General features: G+C 34.6%; 5 protein-coding genes and 1 non-coding gene across 6 annotated transcripts; 2 read left to right on the top strand and 4 right to left on the bottom strand.

Annotated features, from left to right (window-relative positions):
- The first annotated feature begins 618 nt into the window (after nucleotides 1–618).
- On the top strand, nucleotides 619–5854 carry LOC106713723 (cytochrome P450 9e2). Its single transcript, XM_045679873.1, has 10 exons — nucleotides 619–829; nucleotides 939–1102; nucleotides 2466–2603; nucleotides 2901–3100; nucleotides 3264–3399; nucleotides 3532–3627; nucleotides 4158–4382; nucleotides 4707–4807; nucleotides 5154–5322; nucleotides 5679–5854. Exons 1-10 carry the CDS (start codon nucleotides 633–635, stop codon nucleotides 5843–5845), a joined length of 1593 nt encoding a protein of 530 aa, XP_045535829.1. The 5' UTR covers nucleotides 619–632; the 3' UTR covers nucleotides 5846–5854.
- LOC123721348 lies at nucleotides 4910–5028 on the top strand. Its single transcript, XR_006756214.1, has one exon. It is a non-coding gene; the product is annotated as a 5S ribosomal RNA (ribosomal RNA).
- Nucleotides 5855–7771: 1917 nt separating the features above from the next.
- Nucleotides 7772–8674, bottom strand: LOC106713770 (15-hydroxyprostaglandin dehydrogenase [NAD(+)]). The gene has a single exon (XM_014506629.2). The coding sequence runs from the start codon at nucleotides 8545–8547 to the stop codon at nucleotides 7807–7809; it is 741 nt and encodes a 246-aa protein (XP_014362115.2). The 5' UTR covers nucleotides 8548–8674; the 3' UTR covers nucleotides 7772–7806.
- A 1192-nt stretch (nucleotides 8675–9866) lies between these two features.
- LOC106713778 (15-hydroxyprostaglandin dehydrogenase [NAD(+)]) lies at nucleotides 9867–10685 on the bottom strand. Its single transcript, XM_014506637.2, has one exon. The coding sequence runs from the start codon at nucleotides 10683–10685 to the stop codon at nucleotides 9936–9938; it is 750 nt and encodes a 249-aa protein (XP_014362123.2). The 3' UTR covers nucleotides 9867–9935.
- A 634-nt stretch (nucleotides 10686–11319) lies between these two features.
- On the bottom strand, nucleotides 11320–12187 carry LOC106713765 (alcohol dehydrogenase 1). Its single transcript, XM_014506622.2, has one exon. The coding sequence runs from the start codon at nucleotides 12120–12122 to the stop codon at nucleotides 11370–11372; it is 753 nt and encodes a 250-aa protein (XP_014362108.2). The 5' UTR covers nucleotides 12123–12187; the 3' UTR covers nucleotides 11320–11369.
- An 8704-nt stretch (nucleotides 12188–20891) lies between these two features.
- Nucleotides 20892–22514, bottom strand: LOC123721312 (ATP-dependent DNA helicase pif1-like). The gene has a single exon (XM_045679760.1). The coding sequence runs from the start codon at nucleotides 22512–22514 to the stop codon at nucleotides 20892–20894; it is 1623 nt and encodes a 540-aa protein (XP_045535716.1).
- Nucleotides 22515–22852: the final 338 nt, after the last annotated feature.

Here is a 22852-nt window from a genome sequence, read left to right on the forward strand (position 1 = left end):
AACCTATGAATATGGATTGCTACCACAATTATCGTTAATACATGTCTCATATAATTAATAGATAACAATATCGATGTGCATGAGGTCAATAGCAGATAACATTGTATTTATTAATGTCAACAAATAATCTTTAATTACACATTTTCACACAAAGTGGAATGAAAGAAAAATACATTAATACAAGTATTATAAGTATTGTTGCTGTAAAAGATTTTTGTTACAAGTTATTTGCCACAAATTAGTCCTATTCCGATGACCTAATTATTTAATACTATAAGGTTATTGCATTTAAATATAGTTAAACCATTTCTCTTTAACATTCGCGAATATTCATCATAACATCCAACGGAGAGAAAGTAACTTAACACGTGACCGAAAGCGTCTCTTTTATAAAATAACCAGTTTTTTATTGCAAATGGTTCTATAGTCCAAAGATCAACGAACTTCGGACATTTTGTTCTATTTATTCGAAATTAAAGTATTATTGATAGTAGTATTCCACTGCCGCAATCCTGGCCAATTTATTCATTTTGTAGTTCCTGATGACCATATGGTCATAGAAGCGTCACGGCGGTGGAATCCTATTCCTAAAAGTATATTAAGCGACGCAATATTTTTTATATTACAGTAAAATGGCATTCCTTATTTGGGTATTGTTAGCTGTGATACTCCTGCTATATTTTCGGCAAGTGTACTCCAAGTTCGCAAAGGCCGGAGTCAATCACTTGCCTGTGATCCCACTGCTGGGCAATAGTGGGCACACGCTGCTAAGATTAGACAATATTATAAACCGTATCACACTAGCATATAAGAGTTTCCCAGAGGATTAGTAAGTAATTTTATTCATACATTGTTACATTAATAAACATGGTGTTTATTAAATAATAAGTTTTTATTAAATAAGGCAAGCAGTGGTTTTAATATATCTTATTTTTCAGTTTCATTGGATTCTATGAACTTATGAATCCTTTAATAATAGTGAAAGATGTAAAGGTGGTGAAACAGATCGCTGTCAAAGATTTTGAATACTTTGTGGACAGACGCGGCTTCGGCAAAGAGTTTGCGGATCCATTGTTTGGCAGAAATTTGTTATTTTTGAAAGGTACATACATAACCGTTAATAGTTTTTAAACCGACAGTTGATGTCTGAGCTCGTTATGGTACAAACGTTTTGCGGTGAGTTTCCTCTGCAGGAATACTGGCATACAAATAAATTGTTAATCTCTGTCACTGTTCTTGTCAAAATTGAGAAAAACCATATTGAATACTACTATTTCAAATCTGTGTAACATCACTTATTTATGACAATTCGAGTCATAATTTCTCGCACTAAAATTAATTATATTTTCTTACTAATATTATAAATGCGAATGTTTAAATGTATGTGGATGGATGAACGGTTCAACAAATCTCGATGAAATTTTCCCTGGATGTAGAACATGGTCTGGAAGAACATAATACAGGCTACTAATTAATTTTTTTTTTAATTCCGCGCGGACGGACTCGCGGGCGACAGCTAGTAATTTATAAATATGAATATTTTACGGATGTTGAAAGTATAGACTTTGACTTTTAAGATAAATATGTCATTACATTGTTTCGTAGAATAATTTCCTCTTAATTACTCGTATATGTTTTTGACCTCGTGTGAACGGGAAAGGTTTATTATTCAGCTTACATTGCGTGTAATTTATGCACACTGTAAACTTTGGAGAAAAAAAAAGTTGATTTAAAACATAGCTGTATTTATTTAATGTAATAATTTGATTATTGTAAAGTATAAAGCTTCACGATTTAATATTTAACACATATTTATATCGATATCCTTAAAGATATTAACGTCTTAGGATCCTTCCGATTTCAAAGTTTATTTGCATCAAACATGTATGACATCGTACGCATTGTCATGAGACAAAACCTTACCAGTTTACAATAATATTAGTTAATTTGAAAACGTGAGAACGTAATTCAAATATTGTTTTTGTTACTAACAATAGTCTTTGTCAAGGACAGATGTTTCGCCCAAAAAATTGCCAGTGTTTTGTGATTTATAATTGAAGCACATTATAACAATGATAAAAAATACTGACACAAAACAAATTAGTTAAAAATGATTCATGTTTAGTAACAAAACAAATAAACTTACGATAATTTTAGTTCTGGAGATCTAACTGTGGGGGTTCCTCTGCCAAAATACATGTAAATCATAATTTTTTTGTCTACGTTTTTTTATTTTTTATTTTAAAGAGTATGAAAGTGATGCCAATATTTTTGTACTATTTATAATACTACTCATTTATAACAAAATTTATTCATAAAATTACGAACAAAATAGGTAAAACTGCAATCTATTTTTACACAGAAGTTTAGCATTTATTAAATTTTAAATTAGTTTAAGCTACCTACAAACTATTGCTACAACTATATGCTTATAAAAACCTAATTAAAAAAAATACATTATTAAGGTGAAGAATGGAAAGCTATGCGCTCAACTTTGAGCCCCGCGTTCACGAGTACCAAGATACGATTGATGGTTCCTTTGATGGTGGAAGTTGGTGACCACATGATAAGGACATTGAAGAAGAAAATTGATGAGTCCGGTGGTAAGTATAGCATAATTTTAATTAAATAAGTGGTATATTTGGTATGTGTTAAATTTATTTTTATAAGTAACTAGCTTTTACCCGCGACTCCGTTCGCGCGGAATAAAAAAAATAGAAAATGGGGTAAAGATTATCCTATGTCCTTTTCCTGGTCCTAAGCTACCTGCCCACCAATTTTCAGTCAAATCGATTCAGCCGTTCTTGAGTTATAAATGGCGTAACTAACACAACTTTCTTTTATATATATAGATTGAAGCTGAAAAAAATAATGTGTAAATGTTTTATTTTTTTTTGCAGTAAATTACGTAGATATCGAATGTAAGGACTTGGGCACGCGGTACGCCAATGACGTCATAGCATCGTGTGCGTTCGGTCTCCGAGTGACTTCACTGGAGGAAGGCAACCAGTTCTACGAATACTGCAAGGCTATGACGACTATTAGCTTCGTTGGTATGCTGAAGATCCTTGGCTACAGAACGTGTCCTAAGATTTTGAAGGTAAGATCATCATTAGTGCATCTGCTTTTTTTCCATTCAATAAAAAACATTGTATGTTTATTCATAGGTCGATTCTAAGTTTTGGCAGTGGTAATTCACTATAACACCATTTTCTTCCCTCGCATTACAATGCAATATAATCTTACGCTTTGTTTGATTCCAGATGTTCAACGTAAATTTGTCTTCAAAAGCCCTGTCATCGTTCTTTAGCGACTTGGTGCTGGGCACGATGCGGCAGCGCGAGGAGCAACACGTGCTCAGGAATGATATGATACAGCTGCTCATGGAGGCTAAGAAAGGTATGATATATTTGGTCCAGCTTAGGTTAACAGATTAAGTAAGATGTGTTTAGAGTTTTATAGTTTCGAAGCATGTACTATATTTACTTTAATAGTTAGAGACAAGTGTAAAACATTGGACTTAATTCTAAGGAACGCTGTCCCACGACAGCAAAGTGGTGAAGGACGCAGACGCCGGCTTCGCGACCGTCGAGGAATCTGCCGTCGGCAAGAATAAAGTGGCTAGAGGTAAATGGGTGCACTCAATAATTTATTTACCTATGTTCACGACGCCCGTATTAATTCATAGAGATTCCGCATATTCTATATCAAACGATGTGAAAATGAAGTGTTTTATTTGGGCATTTTGTAGAGCTTATCATTGACAATTTCACCGTCATCACTAGGTATATTACTTCGCGAATCTTTATTTTCAGTGGGCCTAGCACGAATATATGTGACCGTCGCCATCGTATCCTCATCGACAAAATTTGAATCAAAATTTGTGCAGAGCGCTAACTTTCGTAAAGTACACTAAACATTACATACTAATTTTGATATTACTGACGATAAAGATACGAAGGCGATTCTTAAAAATATTAGTGCTCAGCACACAGCAAAATGAAATGTCATTATTATAAATCAACGAAATATAGCCCATTAATTGGTGTATTAATTCATTCGATTTATTCATGCAATCTGATGATTTTTATGCACTTTTCGATTTAAGAGTAAAGAACACCTGGTATTGTAATTTTTTTGTGAATCAACCATTGCAGAGTGGAGTGACGTGGATTTAGTGGCACAGGCAGTGCTGTTCCTGATCGCCGGCTTTGAGACCGTGTCAACTGTAATTGCCTTCACATTGTACGAGCTCGCGCTGCACCCGGACGTGCAGGAGAGACTGGTGCAGGAAATAAAGGAGAACGTTATGCAAGACAAGGACAATACCATTGACTACAACGCTATACAGCGAATGAAGTACTTGGACATGGTGGTCTCAGGTTCGATGTCGCTTTGATGTCCGATGTTTGTTTTTTGTACATGTAGGGGATTCAATGGTCAATTTTATTTTAAATTATTCTTCATTAGAAGCATTAACATTCCTCTTTAAAAATATTAAACTTTAAGTTTATAATCAAAGGTATCATCAAGCAATAACTTGATATACGTAGCTATTTTATATACTTTCGAAACTGAAAACATAATATGTCCAATAAACCGCTTACAATTTTGATTAAGTTTTAAAAATATTTAAGTCTCGCTCGAAGTCCTGTAAAGCGATTAATCATCACCTCAAAGTATACTTAGACCTTAATTAATTACAGAAGTGCTACGTCTGTGGCCGCCGGCGCCTGTAGCCGATCGTAAAGCTGCCAGAGACTACAACTTAGGCAGACCTAACAGTACTGCACAAGAAGACTATATTGTATGTTACAATTCATTTTATTAGGTTTAAAATCTTACGCAGGCAATATTTTATCTATTACATTAAAAACTTAAAAATATCAATGAATAAGCTACAGCAGTCGCCAACGTCCATACCACGTTGAATACACCGGTTCTCGTCCGATCACCGAAGTTAAGCAACGTCGGGCGCGGTCAGTACTTGGATGGGTGACCGCCTGGGAACACCGCGTGATGTTGGCTTTTTGATTTTGTTTGTACAATACTTTTGCTTAAAATTACAACGATACGATTAATACTATATTTATTTTTATATTTCTCGATTAAATTATGTAGATCAGTTATTTTTTATTTATTTAAATTCACAGATCCGAAAAGGGGAAACAGTTCAGATTCCTATTTGGGCGTTCCACCGGGATCCCAAGTATTTCCCTGACCCCGAGAAATTCGATCCTGACAGGTTCTCAGAAGAAAACAAACATAAAATTGACCCCTTCAGTTATATGCCATTCGGTGTCGGTCCCAGAAATTGTATTGGTAAGTATTATTCCTATAGTTTTTGTTAGGCCCCCACGAATATTTGTGACAAACGCCATCGTATTGTCATCGACATTTAGATTGAAATTTATGCAGCGCCCCTAAATATATCTAATGTAATTTTGACATTATTTGCTGGTGATTTCTTAAAAGTGACAGGAAATTTACTAGTTTATTTCTCGTGGTTGTTAATTGTTAAATTAAAACACCAGCGTAATATTTACCTAATAATAATTAGTGGAGGTGTGTAAGTTATTTATAAGCATAAATATTATTCCCTCCAATGCCGAGTTAAAGCGGCACTGCAGCGAAAGTAAGTTTAAAACTATAATTACTAATAAACGTACTAATTACAGGTTCAAGATTCGCGCTGTGTGAGCTTAAGGTTGCTCTATATCAGTTGCTGCAACATATAGAGGTGTCAACGTGCGCCCGGACGCCAGTGCCAGCCCGCCTGCAACCCGATAGCTTCCAAGTGAGGCTGGCCGGGGGACACTGGCTGAGGTTGAAGCCTCGAAACTGATTCATTTAGAATTAACCAAATATTGTGATATTGTTATATTTAATTAAATGTTATTTACAAATTTTTCATTTAAGTTGTGATTTTCAAATAATAGGCCTATGTTAGTCGTTGAAAGTTAAACTGTCTGCTGGCTTAAGAATTTTTGAAATCGGTTGTTTCCTAGTTAATTCAGGACAAACACAATCAATAGAATGTCTAAGAATATATTTTTTTAATAAGAAAAGGGGGCAAATAAGGGGTCGGAAACACCAACGTGAACAACGACGCCCATGGAGGTCCGCAACACCAGAGGAACTGCAGATCATCGGTCTTTAAGGAAATGGTATGCTCGTTACAACTCACATAAAAAACGATAGGCTATAACTATATACATAAAGCTCAATTATTTTTACGTTCACTCACGTTTGACATTTATTTATTTGCTTTGGAAGCAGCCGAATTTTCTTAAGTGAAGTATTAATAAAGTCGTAATGTAGAATTTGATATATTTTACGAGTTGATCATCTCCGGGCATCGTCTGCGAGTTCTTCTCTACGTATAAACTTCTATTGCCTGGTAATAGGGAGAGGCGGCGAATTTATTAGCAACGGGGGACTAAAGTATGATTATCCGAACTTTTATTAAATTTCAGAAAAGCGGATTTTATAAATGGATATTACTTGGTGTAACCGTTCAATATTCTTCACAATATCAAAGTATATAAGCAATGGTAGAGCGTACTAATCGCACACTCGAGGCAGTCTCATCTTGGGGACAGGCCAATCTTGTGCGATTCAACGCCGCCAAAACACAAGCGTGTGTATTCACCGCCAAAAAGAGCGAGTTCACCCTAGCTCCCACTTTCCAGAATGTGTCCCTCGAATTCACCAACTGTCTGCAGTTACTGGGCGTCGAAATTTCGTCGAATCTTAACTTCGGACAGTTCATAGAGTCTAAGGCGAAGGTAGCTGCAAGGAAACTTGGAGTCCTTTCAAAGGTACGGCGGTACTTTACGCCAGGACAGCTTTTGACCCTGTATAAAGCACAGATCCGGCCATGTGTGGAGTACTGCTGTCATATCTGGGCAGGCGCAGCAAAGTACCAACTCGCGGCACTATATTCGGTGGAGAGGCGAGCCAAACAGTTGTTCGGTGACCAAGACCTAAATCTAATCAGTCTTGAGCACAGGCGTAGAGTGGCTAGTCTCTCGGTATTTTACAGGCTGCATTTTGGGGAGTGTGCGCAGGAATTACACGATATAATTCCACCATCACCATTCTACCATCGGACGTTCAGACATACGGCTGGAATCCATCCTTATGTAGTAGACGTGCCACGCGTTCGAACGAAAAAGTTTGAATCATCGTTCCTTGTACGTACTGCTAAGGATTGGAATAAGTTGCCGGCGTCAGTTTTCCCGTCCAAGTACGATGTGGGGGCCTTCAAGAGTAGAGTGAATAGGCATCTACAAAGCTAGCGCCTACCATCTTTAGACCACATCTTCACCTCACCGGGTGAGATCGTGGTCAAGCGCTAACTTTACCAATATATAAAAAAAAAATGCCGGTTATAGGTCTACATCGCATGTAGGGGGAGGGGCTTCACTGGATTATGTTGGACAATGTAATTTGTAGACCTGTGGTGCACCTTCTGTTCGGCGCACTGGTCGGTCGTCTAACCGCGCCCTACCTTAACGCCGGCACTATACAAGTACGAACTGAAGCAAAGGTCCTTGTCCAAAATAATTGTGTCTCAATGTAAAGGGTTAATAACTTATTTCTCAAACTTGTGTAGATATTAATAATAACATTAATTGTTTACTATTAATAATTATCACTTATTTTCTTATACTCCAATTTCGTAAAGTACTTAAATAAGACAATATTTCAATAATCAACTTATTAAGCAATCGATATTTATTAAATTTTTAGTAAACATACGCGATTTTTTGTATAAACATGCAAAAAATGTAGCCCGAAATATTACTGCACCAGTGTGATTGGCTGCCCCCCTTCAATGAGCCACGCCGTGCCGCTGTCCGCGTTCTCAAACACTTCCACTGCCGCCTTGCCCACTGCCTCGGGTTTCTGCCACAACTGCTGATCAACTTTAAAGTTTTCCATCAATTCAGGAAGCACTGTCGTACTTCCCAAATTGGTGTCCGAGGTGAATCCAGGGCAAATAGCGACCACCCTCACACCATATTTAGTAAAGTTCTTAACATGTCCCAATGATTTCGTAAATCCCATCACGGCAAACTTTGAGGCTTGATATACAGGTACATAAGGGTCTATTCTGTATCCATAAATTGAAGCCACGTTTATTATTGTACCTCCTTTTCCAGATTCGTCCTTCCTCATGTGTTTCCAAAACTTCAAGGACCATTCCATCAAAGCAATCACGTTTGTATCGATGGTTTTTCTTAAGTGAGCGTTCGATATTCCAGCGTTGTTAACTAGCACATCGACGGTGGTGAACTCTTCTATGATTTTATCAAAAATAATTTCCAGGTCTATTGTAACATCACATTTATAAAATACAGCTTTGTTTTTTCCATATTTAACTGCAAGTTTATTAATAGCTTCGTTTCCAAGGTTTTCATTGATGTCCAAAATAATGACCACTCTTGGATTCTTTTGTAAGAAGTTCTCGGCGATAGCATATCCAATGCCCATGGCACCTCCAGTTATTACAATAGTTTTATTTTGTAACTCCCTCGCCATTTTATTTAGCCACTGTCTCACAAAGCAAGGAAAAATATAAAATGACTATATGCAGATAAGTCGACGGGATGTGTTCAAATACAGCAGTTATATGTAGGTGGGCGATACGTCATATCGGGTTGATAAAATATCACTGGTCTGCAAAAAATAATTACTTTTTTCTCCTTCAAATGTCATGCAGTTATCATGTCCGATACGCAACATAAATATAGCATTAAAAGTTATCTACAAAGTATATGTTCCTTGGGATGGAATTTTTATTAAAACTTGTTTTTAAATATGAAATTAAAACCATTAATTTAATAACTTAAATAATGTTCGATGTACACAATTACACAAGTTTTAAAACGCATATGACAGTATCATTACTAGTTGATAATCCAATTTTACTTAGTAGCTTTTTTCCTTTTCATATTTTATACTGCAGTTTCCCGACAAACCAACAAAAATCTACAAGCATTGCTTCGGAATATTTCCCGTTGTACCGCCTCTCTATGTGCAAAATATCCTGATGAGAACTCTCACAGTGTTCATCAGATAATGCTCCGAGATTTGGTGGGAAAAAAATCTAAGCGAGAGTGCAAAAAGTGAATTTTAAGAGACATGTTAAATTTTAGGGCCTTATAGGAAAAAAGAAGTTCTTGTATGATTTCCTGATAGTTCTGATTTTTTTCCAAGAAAATTTTGGCACAAATTTTCTAGAAAAGCGCTCTTTTTTCAAATTGACTTCAATTTATTTTAAAACTTGCATATTTGAGGACCTACAAAAATTGGTCAAAGACCAAGGAGCAAATCTGTATATCTGCACTGACCGAATGGACGACTCACGTGTGAACTGTATAGATTTGCGGTGCTATCATGAAAAATGAGATGACTTTTGTCACGGCGATCTTGACAAACAGGTTGTGAGCGACTGTCTTTGGTGATAACAGATAGAAATGTCGGCGACGCGATGCGCACTGTGTCCTCTTTGACATTGTATCGCGTAAGTCGCTTAGCAACTAAACACGTTGGGTTTCGAACATTTACGTTGCCTTGTGTACGAATGGTCTGCTAAATTAATGATTTACTTGAGAGCACATACTTATGTACTTGACCAAATGATTTATTGACAATGAGTTTTGAAACCAAAATCTATGTTTAAAACATATTGTTAACTCTGTTTTGTTAAACATAATGACATGGACCTTAAGATTTATACAGAGATTTTGGTCTGAGAATATTTATCATTATCTTAATTTATCTATAGGTAAATAGAAATTACTAGACATATCAGTAATTTATGTCATATATTTAATTTAAAAAGAAAATGATAACAGTTATTTAACAACGGTTTTTAATAGAATTGCATGGATTTGTGGCTAAATTTTAATCGATCTGAAACATTGTTATACTTGAGTTAAGGGTTGTGCTCCTAAAATGCTCCATGCCGTACCACTGTCCGCTTTCTTAAATACTTCCACTGCCACCTCGCCTACTCTCTCAGGTTTCTGCCACGGCTGCGTTTTTGCGTAAGCATTAAACTCTTGCATTACATCAGGAGTCCATGTTATCATATCTCTTGTTAAGGCGGTCTCAGTAAATCCTGGGCAAATAGCGACCACCCTTACACCAAATTTAGTAAAGTTCTTAACATGTCCCAATGATTTCGTAAATCCTATCACGGCAAACTTTGAGGCTTGATATATAGGTACATAAGGGTCTATTCTGTATCCATAAATTGAAGCCACGTTTATGATTGTACCTCCTTTTCCAGATTTGTCGTTCCTCATGTGTTCCCAAAACTTCAGTGACCATTCTATCAAAGCGGTCACGTTTATATCAATAGTTTTTTTCACGGCCGAGTCGTTTAACATTCCCGCATTGTTTACGAGCACATCGACGTTACGGTACTCTTCGATGATGCGGTTGAAAATCACTTCAAGATCTGTTAGAACATTACATTTCAAGAAAACAGCTTTCTTTTCGCCATATTTAGCAGAAAGTTTCTTGATAGCTTCAATCCCAAACTCTTCATTGATGTCCAAAATAATTACCACTTTTGGATTCGTTTGTAAGAAGCTCTCAGCAATTGCGTAACCAATTCCCATAGCTCCTCCAGTTATTACAATAGTTTTATTTTTTAAATCTTTTGCCATTTTCAGTAAATATATGCCACTCTCTTGACGATAAGATAAAAACTAAACTCAGCCGTACCCGTAAGAATATTATAAATGCGTCTATTATCAGACAAACGTCATACCAGAGTGACCCATGGCGATTACCCAAAAACTGACCATTGATGACTATCAATTCGCTGTTAATTTTAATACTAAGTTATTGCTTATTATATACGTTAGCTACTAACTAATTTATTTTTAAATTTATTCCTTTTCCGTGCATGGAAATTCTTCCACGTTCATGTTTAATTATTTAAAGAATGTTTCTTAGACTAATAAAAAAAAAACACAGACAAAAATTAACCTTTCTGAGGGTTTAATTCTGCAATTAACCAAAATTGTTAATACACTGAAGGTAAACTTAAAACTTATAATATATTCACTTATTGAACGTTCTTTTGGAATTTGAAAATTCAAGTCAAAACTAAGAATGAAAATATATAAAAGTCATGGACCCACTGCCATTCAAAGCTGGTGAATGGAAGAACAATCTCAGAATAGCAGAGATGTAATTAGAGAAAGCCCTTTTTTCAGCTGTCTGTTTTTGTTAGTAATAAAATGGTTATTTATTTATTTCATTTCCTTTTCTTTAGCAAATTCCCTTGTCTGTCCCAATGTCTTTCACAGCATGCGATACTCCAAGGGTACTACAATGTATTGATACTACTGCACTAATGTGATTGGCTGCCCCCCTTCACTGAGCCACGCCGTGCCGCTGTCCGCGTTCTCAAACACTTCCACTGCCGCTTCGCCCACTGCCTCAGGTTTCTGCCACGGCTTAGTTTTAACGAAAGAGTTAAACTCTTTCATTATATCAGGAGTCCATGTTATCATATTCTGCACTAACTTGGTTTCGGTAAATCCAGGGCAAATAGCCACCACCCTGACACCAAATTTGGTAAAGTTATGCTCATGTCCCAATGATTTCGTAAATCCCATCACAGCAAACTTTGAAGCGTGATATACAGGTATATAAGGGTCTGTTCTATATCCATAAATTGAGTTAACATTTATTATTGTACCTCCTTTTCCAGATTTGTCCTTCCTCATGTGTTCCCAAAACTTCAAGGACCATTCCATCAAAGCAATCACGTTGGTATCTATGGTTTTTCTTAAGTAAACGTCGTTCAATATTCCAGCATTGTTAACTAGCACATCGACGGTGGTGAACTCTTCTATGATTTTATCAAAAATAACTTCCAGGTCTGTTGTAACATCACACTTGTAATAGACGGCTTTATTTTGACCATATTTAGCGGCTAATTTTTTTGCAGCTTCCGTTCCTTGCTCTTGATTGGTGTTTAAAATAATAACCACTTTTGCATTCTTTTGTAAAAAGCTGTCGGCGATTGCGTATCCAATGCCCACCGATCCTCCAGTAACCACGATAGTTTTATTTTTTAACTCTCTTGTCATTTTTCTGATAACACTTTACTACAGTGTTAATGAACAGACTCAATGTAAATGTTAATGTAACTAAGTCGCTTAGAATTTTATCAACATTTTGTAGGGGCAAATGTCATATTATGATTTCGCAACCATAGCGCGAATGCATAAATGTATCGTCAACTTGTATGACATTTGTCCCTTTGTGTGTAAGCAAACATAAATAAAATTGAAGTGTCTGTATGGAACATCAAAATAATATTTCAGTCAGTGTCTAGACTTCGCTGTCGCACATTTTAATCGCTTAGCAAATTCTACTAATAACTTAAATCAAATCATTTAATACTATTGGATTATCTGTATGTAATATCGGAAAAAAATTAATCATATTTCATACACACAATTTATTTTTTCGTAATGTTTATATTTTTTTTTGGGCTGACGAAGGCGCGGGCGACCGCTAGTTAGAAATATTCTCATAGACTAGCCGTAGCCCGCAACTTCATTGGCGTTGAATCAAAAAAACGCCAATGTTACTCCTGCATAATCAACTACCTTTCATTGTAGTCCTGTCAAAATCGAACCAGCCGTTTCGAAGATTACTCGTTACAAACGCGGATTTACAGATAGATTGACAAACAAACATTTTTTTTTAAAGTGACGCGAATATAACATGTGCAGGAAATATGAAAATTTTATGTTGATACTAGCTGTCACCCGCGACTCCGTCCACGCGCAGTTAAAAAAACTTAATAGGGGTATGAAAAATAAATGTTGGCCGATTCTCAGACCTACTCAATATGCTCACAAAATTTAATGAGAATCGGTCAAGCCGTTTCGGAGGAGTATGGGAACGAACATTGTGAAACGAGAATTTTATATATAAAATTTCAAACTGACAGTTCAATTTTATTTTTCCGTAAAGATGTTTCTTGCAATAATTCCAAATAAGATCGAAACTTATGATATGGTTAACTACAATAGACAACAAATCGGTAGCCAACATTCTTGACCATATTGTATATCAAATAATATACTTGTTCTCTAATTTTTAATATGTTTACATAAGATAAGCAGTTTGGGCGAGAGCAAATATCATTAGGTCGAAAGTCAAAAAGTCGAAGTGAAGATAACAGATTTAATAGTGTCGAAATGAATTCTTTTGGTTAAAGTATTTTCTTCACATTTAATTTTATGGAATTGTCAAGCAAAACAGAACTTCCCGTGGAAACTACATCCTACCAACAAATAACAATAATAATAGCTATAAAGGATAGCCTTGGATACCACTAAGACATAAACAATATTTTTTTTTTGGTGGCTAATCTGGCTTGATTATTAACAGAGTATATTTTAGTTATAACACTTAATGATCTCCTCATATTTATGTAAAATGTGTCAGAGTACACGGATGTGTATGGTGTCCGGGGCGCGTTGTGGCGCCTTGTATGGCGCCTTGTATGGCGCCCACAAATACACCTGCTAGTTTCAGGGGCGTCAGACTAATTATAAATAAGAATTAGTTAACTGCCTAACTTAACAACCCTGTGTACAGTCACACAATTCAATAAATATAACTTTAAAAGTCATAACAATAAAAAGTACACCTGGTTACTAAGATGTTACTAAGTATAATAACTGTAACAACTGAGTTACTTCGATATTACAAATGTAAAATGTAAATGTAATAAATAGTTTAAATATTTACATTAATTACATGAATTTATAGTAATTAACATTAAATTAAGAATGCAGACAAAGTTAATACTGGATTCAATTTACTGAGAAGGAAAGTGAGAGCAGATCTGAACTAACTCGAATAAGAAAGAAAATGGTTTATTTAAACTTGTCAAGTTGCAATACTCCCTTTTAAGTAAGATTAAATAGAATTTTTTTTTTTAAATACAATAAAAAGGCACACAACAGGCTTTTGTAAGGTTTTCATTTTGTATATTTATTCATACAATAAATAATTTACCAAAACATATGCAAATTGTAATAGCATCGGTTTCATGTTGTTAATGCGATTCAATGAGTTAAGTGAAAAGATATGATATAGGTAAGAGGAGGGATCAATAAATTTTTTTTAATCTAAATTTAAATTAAATTTTTCAATTTTAAATTTTTCAATTTTAAATTTAAATTTTATTTATTTCAAAACACAATTATTACAAACAAATTTTAGGTTGAGGTACCCTTTTAAGTAAGTACATACTTGTGTCAGGATGCCCCGTTCTTCCATAACATATGAAATTTTATACATTTTTATTTTGTTACATTTCGTTATGACTTAGACTAATACATTGCACGTGTGTTTGCTTTTAATAACGGCTCGCACTTCGGTTTTCTCCATTTTCGAGAACACGTTTCGACACGTAGCAAACAAATGACTATAATGAATATTTTTTTTTATAAGAGAAGGGGGCAAACGAGCAGCGGGAACACCAAAGTGATCATCATTTTGCAAAAACATTATGTTACAAGTTATATAAACATACTCAAATTCAACACGACATATATGGAGTATTAAAGGCTAAGCTATTGAAGATTTTTATTAAATCCGTGTCGTTGTTACGAGTGAAAGCTGAGAGAAAATTTTAAACATTATTCTTAGGGTAAGATACAAGCTTTTTGCATTACCATAATGATACCTGAAAATGTGTTTTACGATGTAAGTGGTAAGTTATGGTAAAAGTACGACGTACACATTTAAATTTAACCTTTTATACCTGCTTAGCTTGCCATCTCTATCCATTAAATATGCAAGGGCAGCGATATTTTGCAGAAAGTTTTTACTACAAGCATCATGCACGGATGATGCAACCTGGGTAGCGACAATGGTGTTGTTCATTGGCATTCCGAAAGAGGACGCTGTAATTAATTTTACTAATATTATAAATGCGAAAATTTAGATGGATGGATGTTTGTTTAAAGGTATGAACAGAACGGGCCAACGTATCTTGATGAAAGGTACAGATATAGAAAACTGTCTGGAAGAACATATATGCTAGTTATTATTTTTTTTTGTATTCCTCGCAGAATTAGTCGCTAGCGACAACTAATATAGTAATAAAATGGTTATTTATACCGCATAATAAGCGGCTATCTACGTATATTTTTAACAATTTTTAAAGGTTCTGCACACGTCTGTGAGTTGCTATAAATAAAAATAAGAAATTGAAAACGTAATCATCTTTTATAAATAATTTTGTTATTGGAACGAAGTTCTTTATCGCGCGTTGTGAAAGGGGGCTAGACGGAAAAAATTCTTACGAAAAGTTGTCACGACACTTTTTGCTATAGACGAATGAGCGTTACTTCACCATGGCAACGACGTGACAATATATAACGAAAATTCATAGAAATAAAATGTACTTCTTGTGAAGACTTAAGTTTTTTTTATATAGATTGTTAGAAATGTTAGAATTGTAATTCTGAATTGTATACTGTTAGTTGAGCCATGCATATTGAAGGCGCGGTGACCCGACAACACTCGAGATGAAGTCGAGCGATGTCGAAATAACGACCCCGTTTGTTTACCATACATCTCAAGACTATGAATTTTAGAAGTAAAACTAAAAATAAGATTCTTAATGCTCTCGAGAATATTTTGTCAAGAATGTATTGTAAGAAGAAGTATATACATATTTATCATTAGTAGCTTTTACCTGCGATTCCGTTCGCGCGGAATTGAACAGAAAAACACGTAATAAGTAGCCTATATATTCTTTCAGATCATGTTCTACACATGTGCCAAATTTTGTCAAGGTCTCTTGAGTCATTCCGAAGATACCATAAAACAAACATCCATCCATCGAAACATTCGCATTTATAATATTAGTAAGATGTACATAATTATGGTATGTTTATAATTAGGCTGTTAAATACAAAAAAATATATATATTCAAATTCAATAAGATATTACAAAGATTAAGTACATACAAATACACAAAGTCAAGCTCCATTACTAGTATCGAATAACCTTATATATGTATATAGTTTGTTACATGTTCCTTATATACAAGTTGTGTGAGACGTGTAATATATCAATTATTTCGTCCATTTAGTCTACGATGAGATTTCTGACGTATTGCCTACTAGTTGTTTGTCAACTTCAGCTTGGAATGTGATGAGCGTATTGCGTTGTGGCACAAGTTAAAAGCAATCGCGAAATAATTCAAAGGAGACTTATTAAATTACTTTATCTTAATAATGTTTACTTGATTCATATTACAAAGATCCATATGGTTATTCTAGGTTTAGTAAAGGTTTTAAAAATCGACTTTCATATAGACCGACATATATATCTGACCCGGAGGGCATGATTTAAAACAACTTACTAAAAGTCATTAGCGTCCCCCTGACAATCGCAAAAAATTGAAACAATTTGTACAGGGGATCTAGCAAAAAAATTCGATAATATTCGTAATGTTATCGACAAAGTTTATATGAGATTTGTAGTTGTACTTTACGGCCGATAGGGGCGCTGTACAAATGACGCTACGAAGCATTCTTGTGCTAGGCCCCGTATAACTGTCTTATCATTTCTTGACTTGTGTTTTAATTTATATACGGAGGCTTACATATTTCTTGATATACCTAACTTAGGTAACAATGCCTTCATCGGTTTAGTAAGTTTGTAGTACTTTACATTATTAATCGTGGGTTTCCGAGTTCAAAATCTCTGTATGAAACATATTATTATCATCCTTTTCATTATCTTTGACGAATCGGAGACAATAATATGTTTTAAACGAAGTTTTAGTTCTCAGAAACCTACAGTAAGACTGATATTTCTATATATGCTGTTGGTACTTATTTATTGTGCCACGTCAAATAACTCACTCTATTCTTAATACGTAGATAAAGGCTATTACAACCTAAAATCAAAGGGAAACCTTTTATATAAAGCACTATTATTTCACGCGAGAAAATGCTTGAGCGTTAATATTGTGTAGGACAAAATAATTAGTTCCGAGAGCGACAGGGTTAATTATATATTTAGGGTAGGTAAGAGCTCGCCAAGAAATAACTAATTATATAAGACTCTAACAAAGATTGTTGCGCTCATAAAATATTCAATTCGGATTATAGATAGTTTATATTGTACATTTATTATTAACATAGGATTTATTGATGTTTGGTCACTGGTAATGTAGAGAAGCGGATTGACGAATTACTTTGCGATCAGATCAAAAATTAATGTAGGTGATGAAGAGCATTAAAATAAAGTCAATTTGTAAAAATTATTTGTGAATATTTTTGGTCCGATGAGCTTTTAACATTTGACTTAACTTTTTTAACTGGGTATGTTAATTAATTTTCATTTGCTGCGTTGCTCCTCGCCGGAGACCGAGCAACAGTAACATCTCCCGCGAATTCAAAAGAAGATTCGAATTAATTAAGAACATTTGCATGTTTTTCCAAATGGAAGTAAGGCGCGCTGTTATTGAATAGATGTGCTCTTTTATAAGTTTATTTGCGCGGAAACTTATTCGTGATAATTTTTTTATAGCATGTTTTTTGCTAAATGAAATTTTGTACTGTATTTTAAAGTTATAAATTAATAATGTAGAGTATTGAAGAGCGTATTTAAAAACACTAATAAATAGTAATGATACGGTTTCTATTCATCTTAATCAGGAGCAGTTGTTAGTTGAAGGTAACGAGCCGTCGCTTGCGGTGGATTGATACAAGTGGGTTGGGAGGGGAGGGGGGCAGCTAAAAGCTTTACAGCATTAGTTCTCATCATGGAAAGGACGAGCACATCGCAAGGTATAAATGTACCCTTAATTACTTGTGTTATGCCTTTAGTCATTTCAAATGGTAATACTGTGACGTAATTACTTTGTATGAAAGGAGTACAAATATTATTCGATCACTCTCGACCTTGATTGGAAACAAAAGGATTAATTAAAGGAGCGTTAGTGGCTCAGGGGTAAGCACTTGACTTGTAATCTGAAGGTCCTGGGTTCGAATCCCGCCATGTACGAATGTGTTTATCTATCTTATCGTATCTAATCCTAATTAACCTGCAAATATCTGAGAAGATATTTGAACATACGTGTGAAGTCAACTAGTCACCGTAGTGGGGTCATATAGTGGGCTGATGATGATGATGGATTAATGAAAATTATTTTTAAAAATCCTCCGGATAAGCAAAAGTGGTTCGAGATCGAATATTGATTATGGCAGTTATACTCGTTAAAGTATTATAAACTATCTTTTACCCGCGACTCCGTTCGCGCGGAATAAAAAATAGAAAACGGGGTAAAAATTATCCTATGTCCGTTTCCTGGTTCTAAGCTACCTGCCCACAAATTTTCAGTCAAATCGATTCAGCCGTTCTTGAGTTATAAATAGTGTAACTAACACGACTTTCTTTTATATATATAGATTTTGTCTACTTTGTTATTACTGATTCATTGACAATGTTAAATATATTGGAATCAAATAATATATTGTGACCGCAAAGCATATGGCTGCGGTTTCACATCGCATGTTAGAAATGTAATGAAAACGATATTGGCGTATGATTTCCAAACATATTCTATTTATAACAAATGTACGTATTAATTAATGTACGGGTAAATATTACTTGAAAATTATTTTCGGTTTAATTTGAAACTGTAATGAGAATATGTATATAGTTAATGTTAAACTAGTTGTTAATTACTGTTTTGTAATTTATAATCATTAACTTTACCTCTCTGTGTAACAACTGTGTGTAAGCCACACCGTTTTACTCAAAGTTACTATGTTCTACCTTTTCTTATGTTTATTTTCATTAGATATCTTTGTACGGACTTTGTCTTCGACAGGAAAAAGCCAGTCAAAGGCTTGAATATTCTTTGTTTGTAGATAAAACCAGCATTTATATAACTGTTAAAATTTTCTTTGACGTTTTGCACCGCTTTTGTGGTTATTTCATCGAATTGCAATTGTTTTGCAAACTGACTTTTATTTACTTTATAATTCTGTTTGTTTGTATAAACCAATGGTTTTCGCTTTTTTATATGTGTGTCCTAAACTACGAGTGACTCATCTGACTGAGGAATGATCAAAAATTCACCACGCTCGACACTACTGTGCATAATACCATCCACATAGCTGAGAACCGCACTGAGTGGAGATATAACCTATAAGAGATGGTCAAGAAAATTGGCCTAGACTCTCAAGAATGAGGAAACGAAGTGCTGAGCGAGAGAGAGAGAGAGAGAAATCTTATTAAACCACAGTGGATTGATACGGAATGGTTGACACATCTTTGAATTTCCTTATTTGTTCAGATTGCATCAACGTTGTCCTTCAACGCAAGATAAGTTTGTTTCAGTCCTGCATAAAAAATCCATTCAATAACATTATCTTATTAAATATATAATTCCATGCTAGTTCGAACTCTTTAATAATAAATCTATGAAACAAACAATTTCTTATTGTTGTGTTACAACTTTCAGAAAACCGTACACTACTCGTACATTTCCAACTTTCAAAATTTATATGACAGTACAATTTATTCAGGGTTACTTTGAAAGTTTGAATACAAAGTAGTGTATTTTATTTTAGTAAATGTTCTCTTGCGAGTTACTTTATAATATTGTGTATGTATAATAATATTATTATTAAAAGCAAAATATTGATTTTCATTTTTAGATCCACTACGATTAGTTAAGTTATAGAAAACAGTACAAAAATAAAGTATGTTACAGTTACATTAAATGTACAACACAGTTTCATTAATATTTTTTTATAATTTCGATACATAAATCTATTTGTTATTCAATACTAGTTGTCATTGGTGACTCAGTCCGCGCGGAATCAAAAAAAAAACTCGATTAATAGCCTATGTTTTCTTCCAGACTATGTTTTACATCTATGCCAAATTTAGCCGTTCTAGAGATGCTCTTAAACAAACATCCATCCATCCATCTAAACATACGCATTTATAATATTAGTATGATTGTATTACAAACGTTTTTCATTTGAATTATTTTAATTTTCATTGTTGCTATTTATTTTCATTCCATTATTTACACAAGTCTAAAACCGCAGAAGCAATTCTATTTCATTATTTACGTTTGAATCTTTCCGATGTATATTTGTAGTTTACATTCGGAATGAACAGAATTTATTTGACAGTTCAATTTATTTCAGAATCCGGCCCTGGGAGTGTTCTAGTGCTCAGTATACCACGCTAGTATTTTGTTACGAATTACCTTAATACTCTTGTGGAATACACAAAGATTTGAATGACTTACTATTTCAGATATTTTTTTTTTTCAATATACAATTTTATCCTATAATGTTATGTTAAATTAGTATATGTTGTTGTTTAATTAGTACATGTTTTTAACATAATAATTTCACAGTTAGACGAGGGTTAAACAGTGCTTGATACATTTAATTAAAACAAAAAGTAGAATGACAAAATTTTTTCAATACACAAGTCGCATAATAACAACCCAACCGACTAGCGCCATCTATTAGGTGCATTTTAAACAAAGAAGTTACATTAACCGTAATTTGTAGATCAATAGAAGTATTTATTTATACTAAGACTAGCGGACCCGACAGACGTTGTCCTGTACACACGTCTTTAATTTCATACTTTTTTTAATGAGCTGAAACAATTTGGACCGCTTTGATGAAAATTATTATTGAAAAGTTATTACTTTGTTAAATAAATAACAGCATCGTAAATGAAAACTTTAACTCATTTTAATGAAAGGTGAAAAAGCTTGCACTCAAAACATTTTATAACATATATATTTATTTATTTTTAATTTACAAAAACTTAATTTATCGTAATGCCATTGGATGTACAATATTTTTAGTTAGTCCATGAGGAGTATAAACAAACAAACTCGATGGTTTTCCAACTCTGGAACACGCAACGTACAATTGGCCGTGAGAAAAACACGGATTTTCTAAATCTAAGCCACAAAATGTCATCGTTTGACCTTGTGACTTATTAATAGTCATAGCATATGCCAAACGGATCGGAAATTGTAAGCGTTTAAATGGTATAGGTGAATCTGAAGGAATCATTGGGATCCGCGGTAAAAGTACAATTTCACCTTGGAATTTTCCAGATAAAATATTCGCTTCAATAATGTTGCCCATGATTTTTTTTATAACTAATCGCGTGCCATTACACAATCTCGGGGCATTTAAATTACGAAGCAAAATTATAGGTGAGCCAATCTTCAGTCGCAAATTATGTGGTGGCATTCCAGGTAAATCTAAAGAATTCAAAAATTCTACTGGATAGTTGACCACTTCGTCAGGATCAACAACGGTGTCAATTGATTTAAATGTAATTTCATTACCAGGCAATGACTGTTGTATTTTAAAATTGATGGCGTCTACATCTAAATTTTTTGCAGCTAAAATAGCTCGCTCTCGTAGCCATTCATGATTAGTATAGTTATATCTTAAATCTGGTAAGATACTATTTATTAATTCATCTTTGGTAGCCACCATGTTGCAAAAGTTCTCTGGAAATTTAATAAATTGGGTATCTTCATACAGTTGAATTTTACCGTTGCCAATGTCTAACAATTGTTCAGAGAATCCTGACGCTAATGGATCATTTTGTAGTTGAACGCGCATATTGATAGTAAGGCTCAATTTACTGACACTCCGCCATAGATAAGATTCCTTCAAACATGCGTTTACTTCGTCTGCATATGTCGCACGTGGAATTACTGGCAATGTTTGCCTGAAATCACCAGACAGTAGCAGTAGAGCACCACCGAAAAGCCTAGTATTATCTTTGATATCCTTCAGGGACCTGTCGAGAGCTTCAAGCGAATGCTTGTGGGCCATTGTACATTCATCCCAAATAATAATTTTGCATTTTCTCAAAACTTCAGCCGTGCCGGAATGCTTCTTTATGTTACACATTGCTTCGGGATTTGTATGAACATTCAAAGGTAACTTAAGTGCTGAATGCGCAGTCCGTCCACCATCAAGTAACGTCGCTGCAATGCCTGATGAAGCAATGGCCAATGCAATATGATTTTGTGATCGAATGCGCGCAAGTATCAGTGAGATGAGAAAGGTTTTACCAGTGCCACCTGGTGCATCCAAAAAAAAGAATCCACCTTGTTGTGCTGCAATTGATACGTTAATTTGATCATATACATTTCGTTGTTCAGCTGTAAGCAATTGTTCATTATTAGCAACAAAAGTAGCCAACGAAGTCTTATCAAACTGGTGTTCACGTTGAACATCACTGTTGATGATATCTACTGCTGGGCGGTTCGGCGCCGGCATGCCAAAATGGATGAGTGGCATGTTTGAAATAAGAATACAAATATCCTCAATCATAATTAAAGCCTCATTGTATATTTCTGCGGAGAATTGAATATCAGGATTTTGATTAGTAATTCTAATCCGATGCAAAATATCTTCACTCATTGAGTCTTTATATTTGTTCCAGAGAGCAGATGCTTCAGACGGAAAACACGTTGTTAATATTATTGAAAATAATTGACGAATTTGTTGTGGAGATGAGCTCAGTGCTGCATCTGCAAGTGTGAGATCCCAATGGTTATCATCCTCCAATAAATGTAACTCACGACACGCATCGAAGAAAGTGTCGTATAAAATACCATTGACTTTTCGTAAATATTGGAAGGATGTCGGTCCAAGAACATTAACCAATAACAAACGCAAAAAAAAAACATTCGCGTTGCTTAGGATGAACTGTATATAGTCGACCTAAAGTATTTGTCATAAATATGTCGGCGAATCCT

Source organism: Papilio machaon, chromosome 10 (assembly GCF_912999745.1).
Source record: "Papilio machaon chromosome 10, ilPapMach1.1, whole genome shotgun sequence".
NCBI classification, from domain to species: Eukaryota; Metazoa; Arthropoda; class Insecta; order Lepidoptera; family Papilionidae; genus Papilio; species Papilio machaon.

Coding starts and splice junctions, on each gene's coding strand:
- LOC123721312 (XM_045679760.1), bottom strand. CDS start 22,514: ATGAGTGAAGATATTTTGCATCGGATTAGAATTACTAATCAAAATCCT.
- LOC106713765 (XM_014506622.2), bottom strand. CDS start 12,122: ATGACAAGAGAGTTAAAAAATAAAACTATCGTGGTTACTGGAGGATCG.
- LOC106713723 (XM_045679873.1), top strand. CDS start 633: ATGGCATTCCTTATTTGGGTATTGTTAGCTGTGATACTCCTGCTATAT. Junction 1,103..2,465: donor AAATTTGTTATTTTTGAAAG/GTACATACATAA, acceptor TACATTATTAAG/GTGAAGAATGGAAAGCTATG. Junction 3,400..3,531: donor GCTCATGGAGGCTAAGAAAG/GTATGATATATT, acceptor CTTAATTCTAAG/GAACGCTGTCCCACGACAGC.
- LOC106713770 (XM_014506629.2), bottom strand. CDS start 8,547: ATGGCGAGGGAGTTACAAAATAAAACTATTGTAATAACTGGAGGTGCC.
- LOC106713778 (XM_014506637.2), bottom strand. CDS start 10,685: ATGGCAAAAGATTTAAAAAATAAAACTATTGTAATAACTGGAGGAGCT.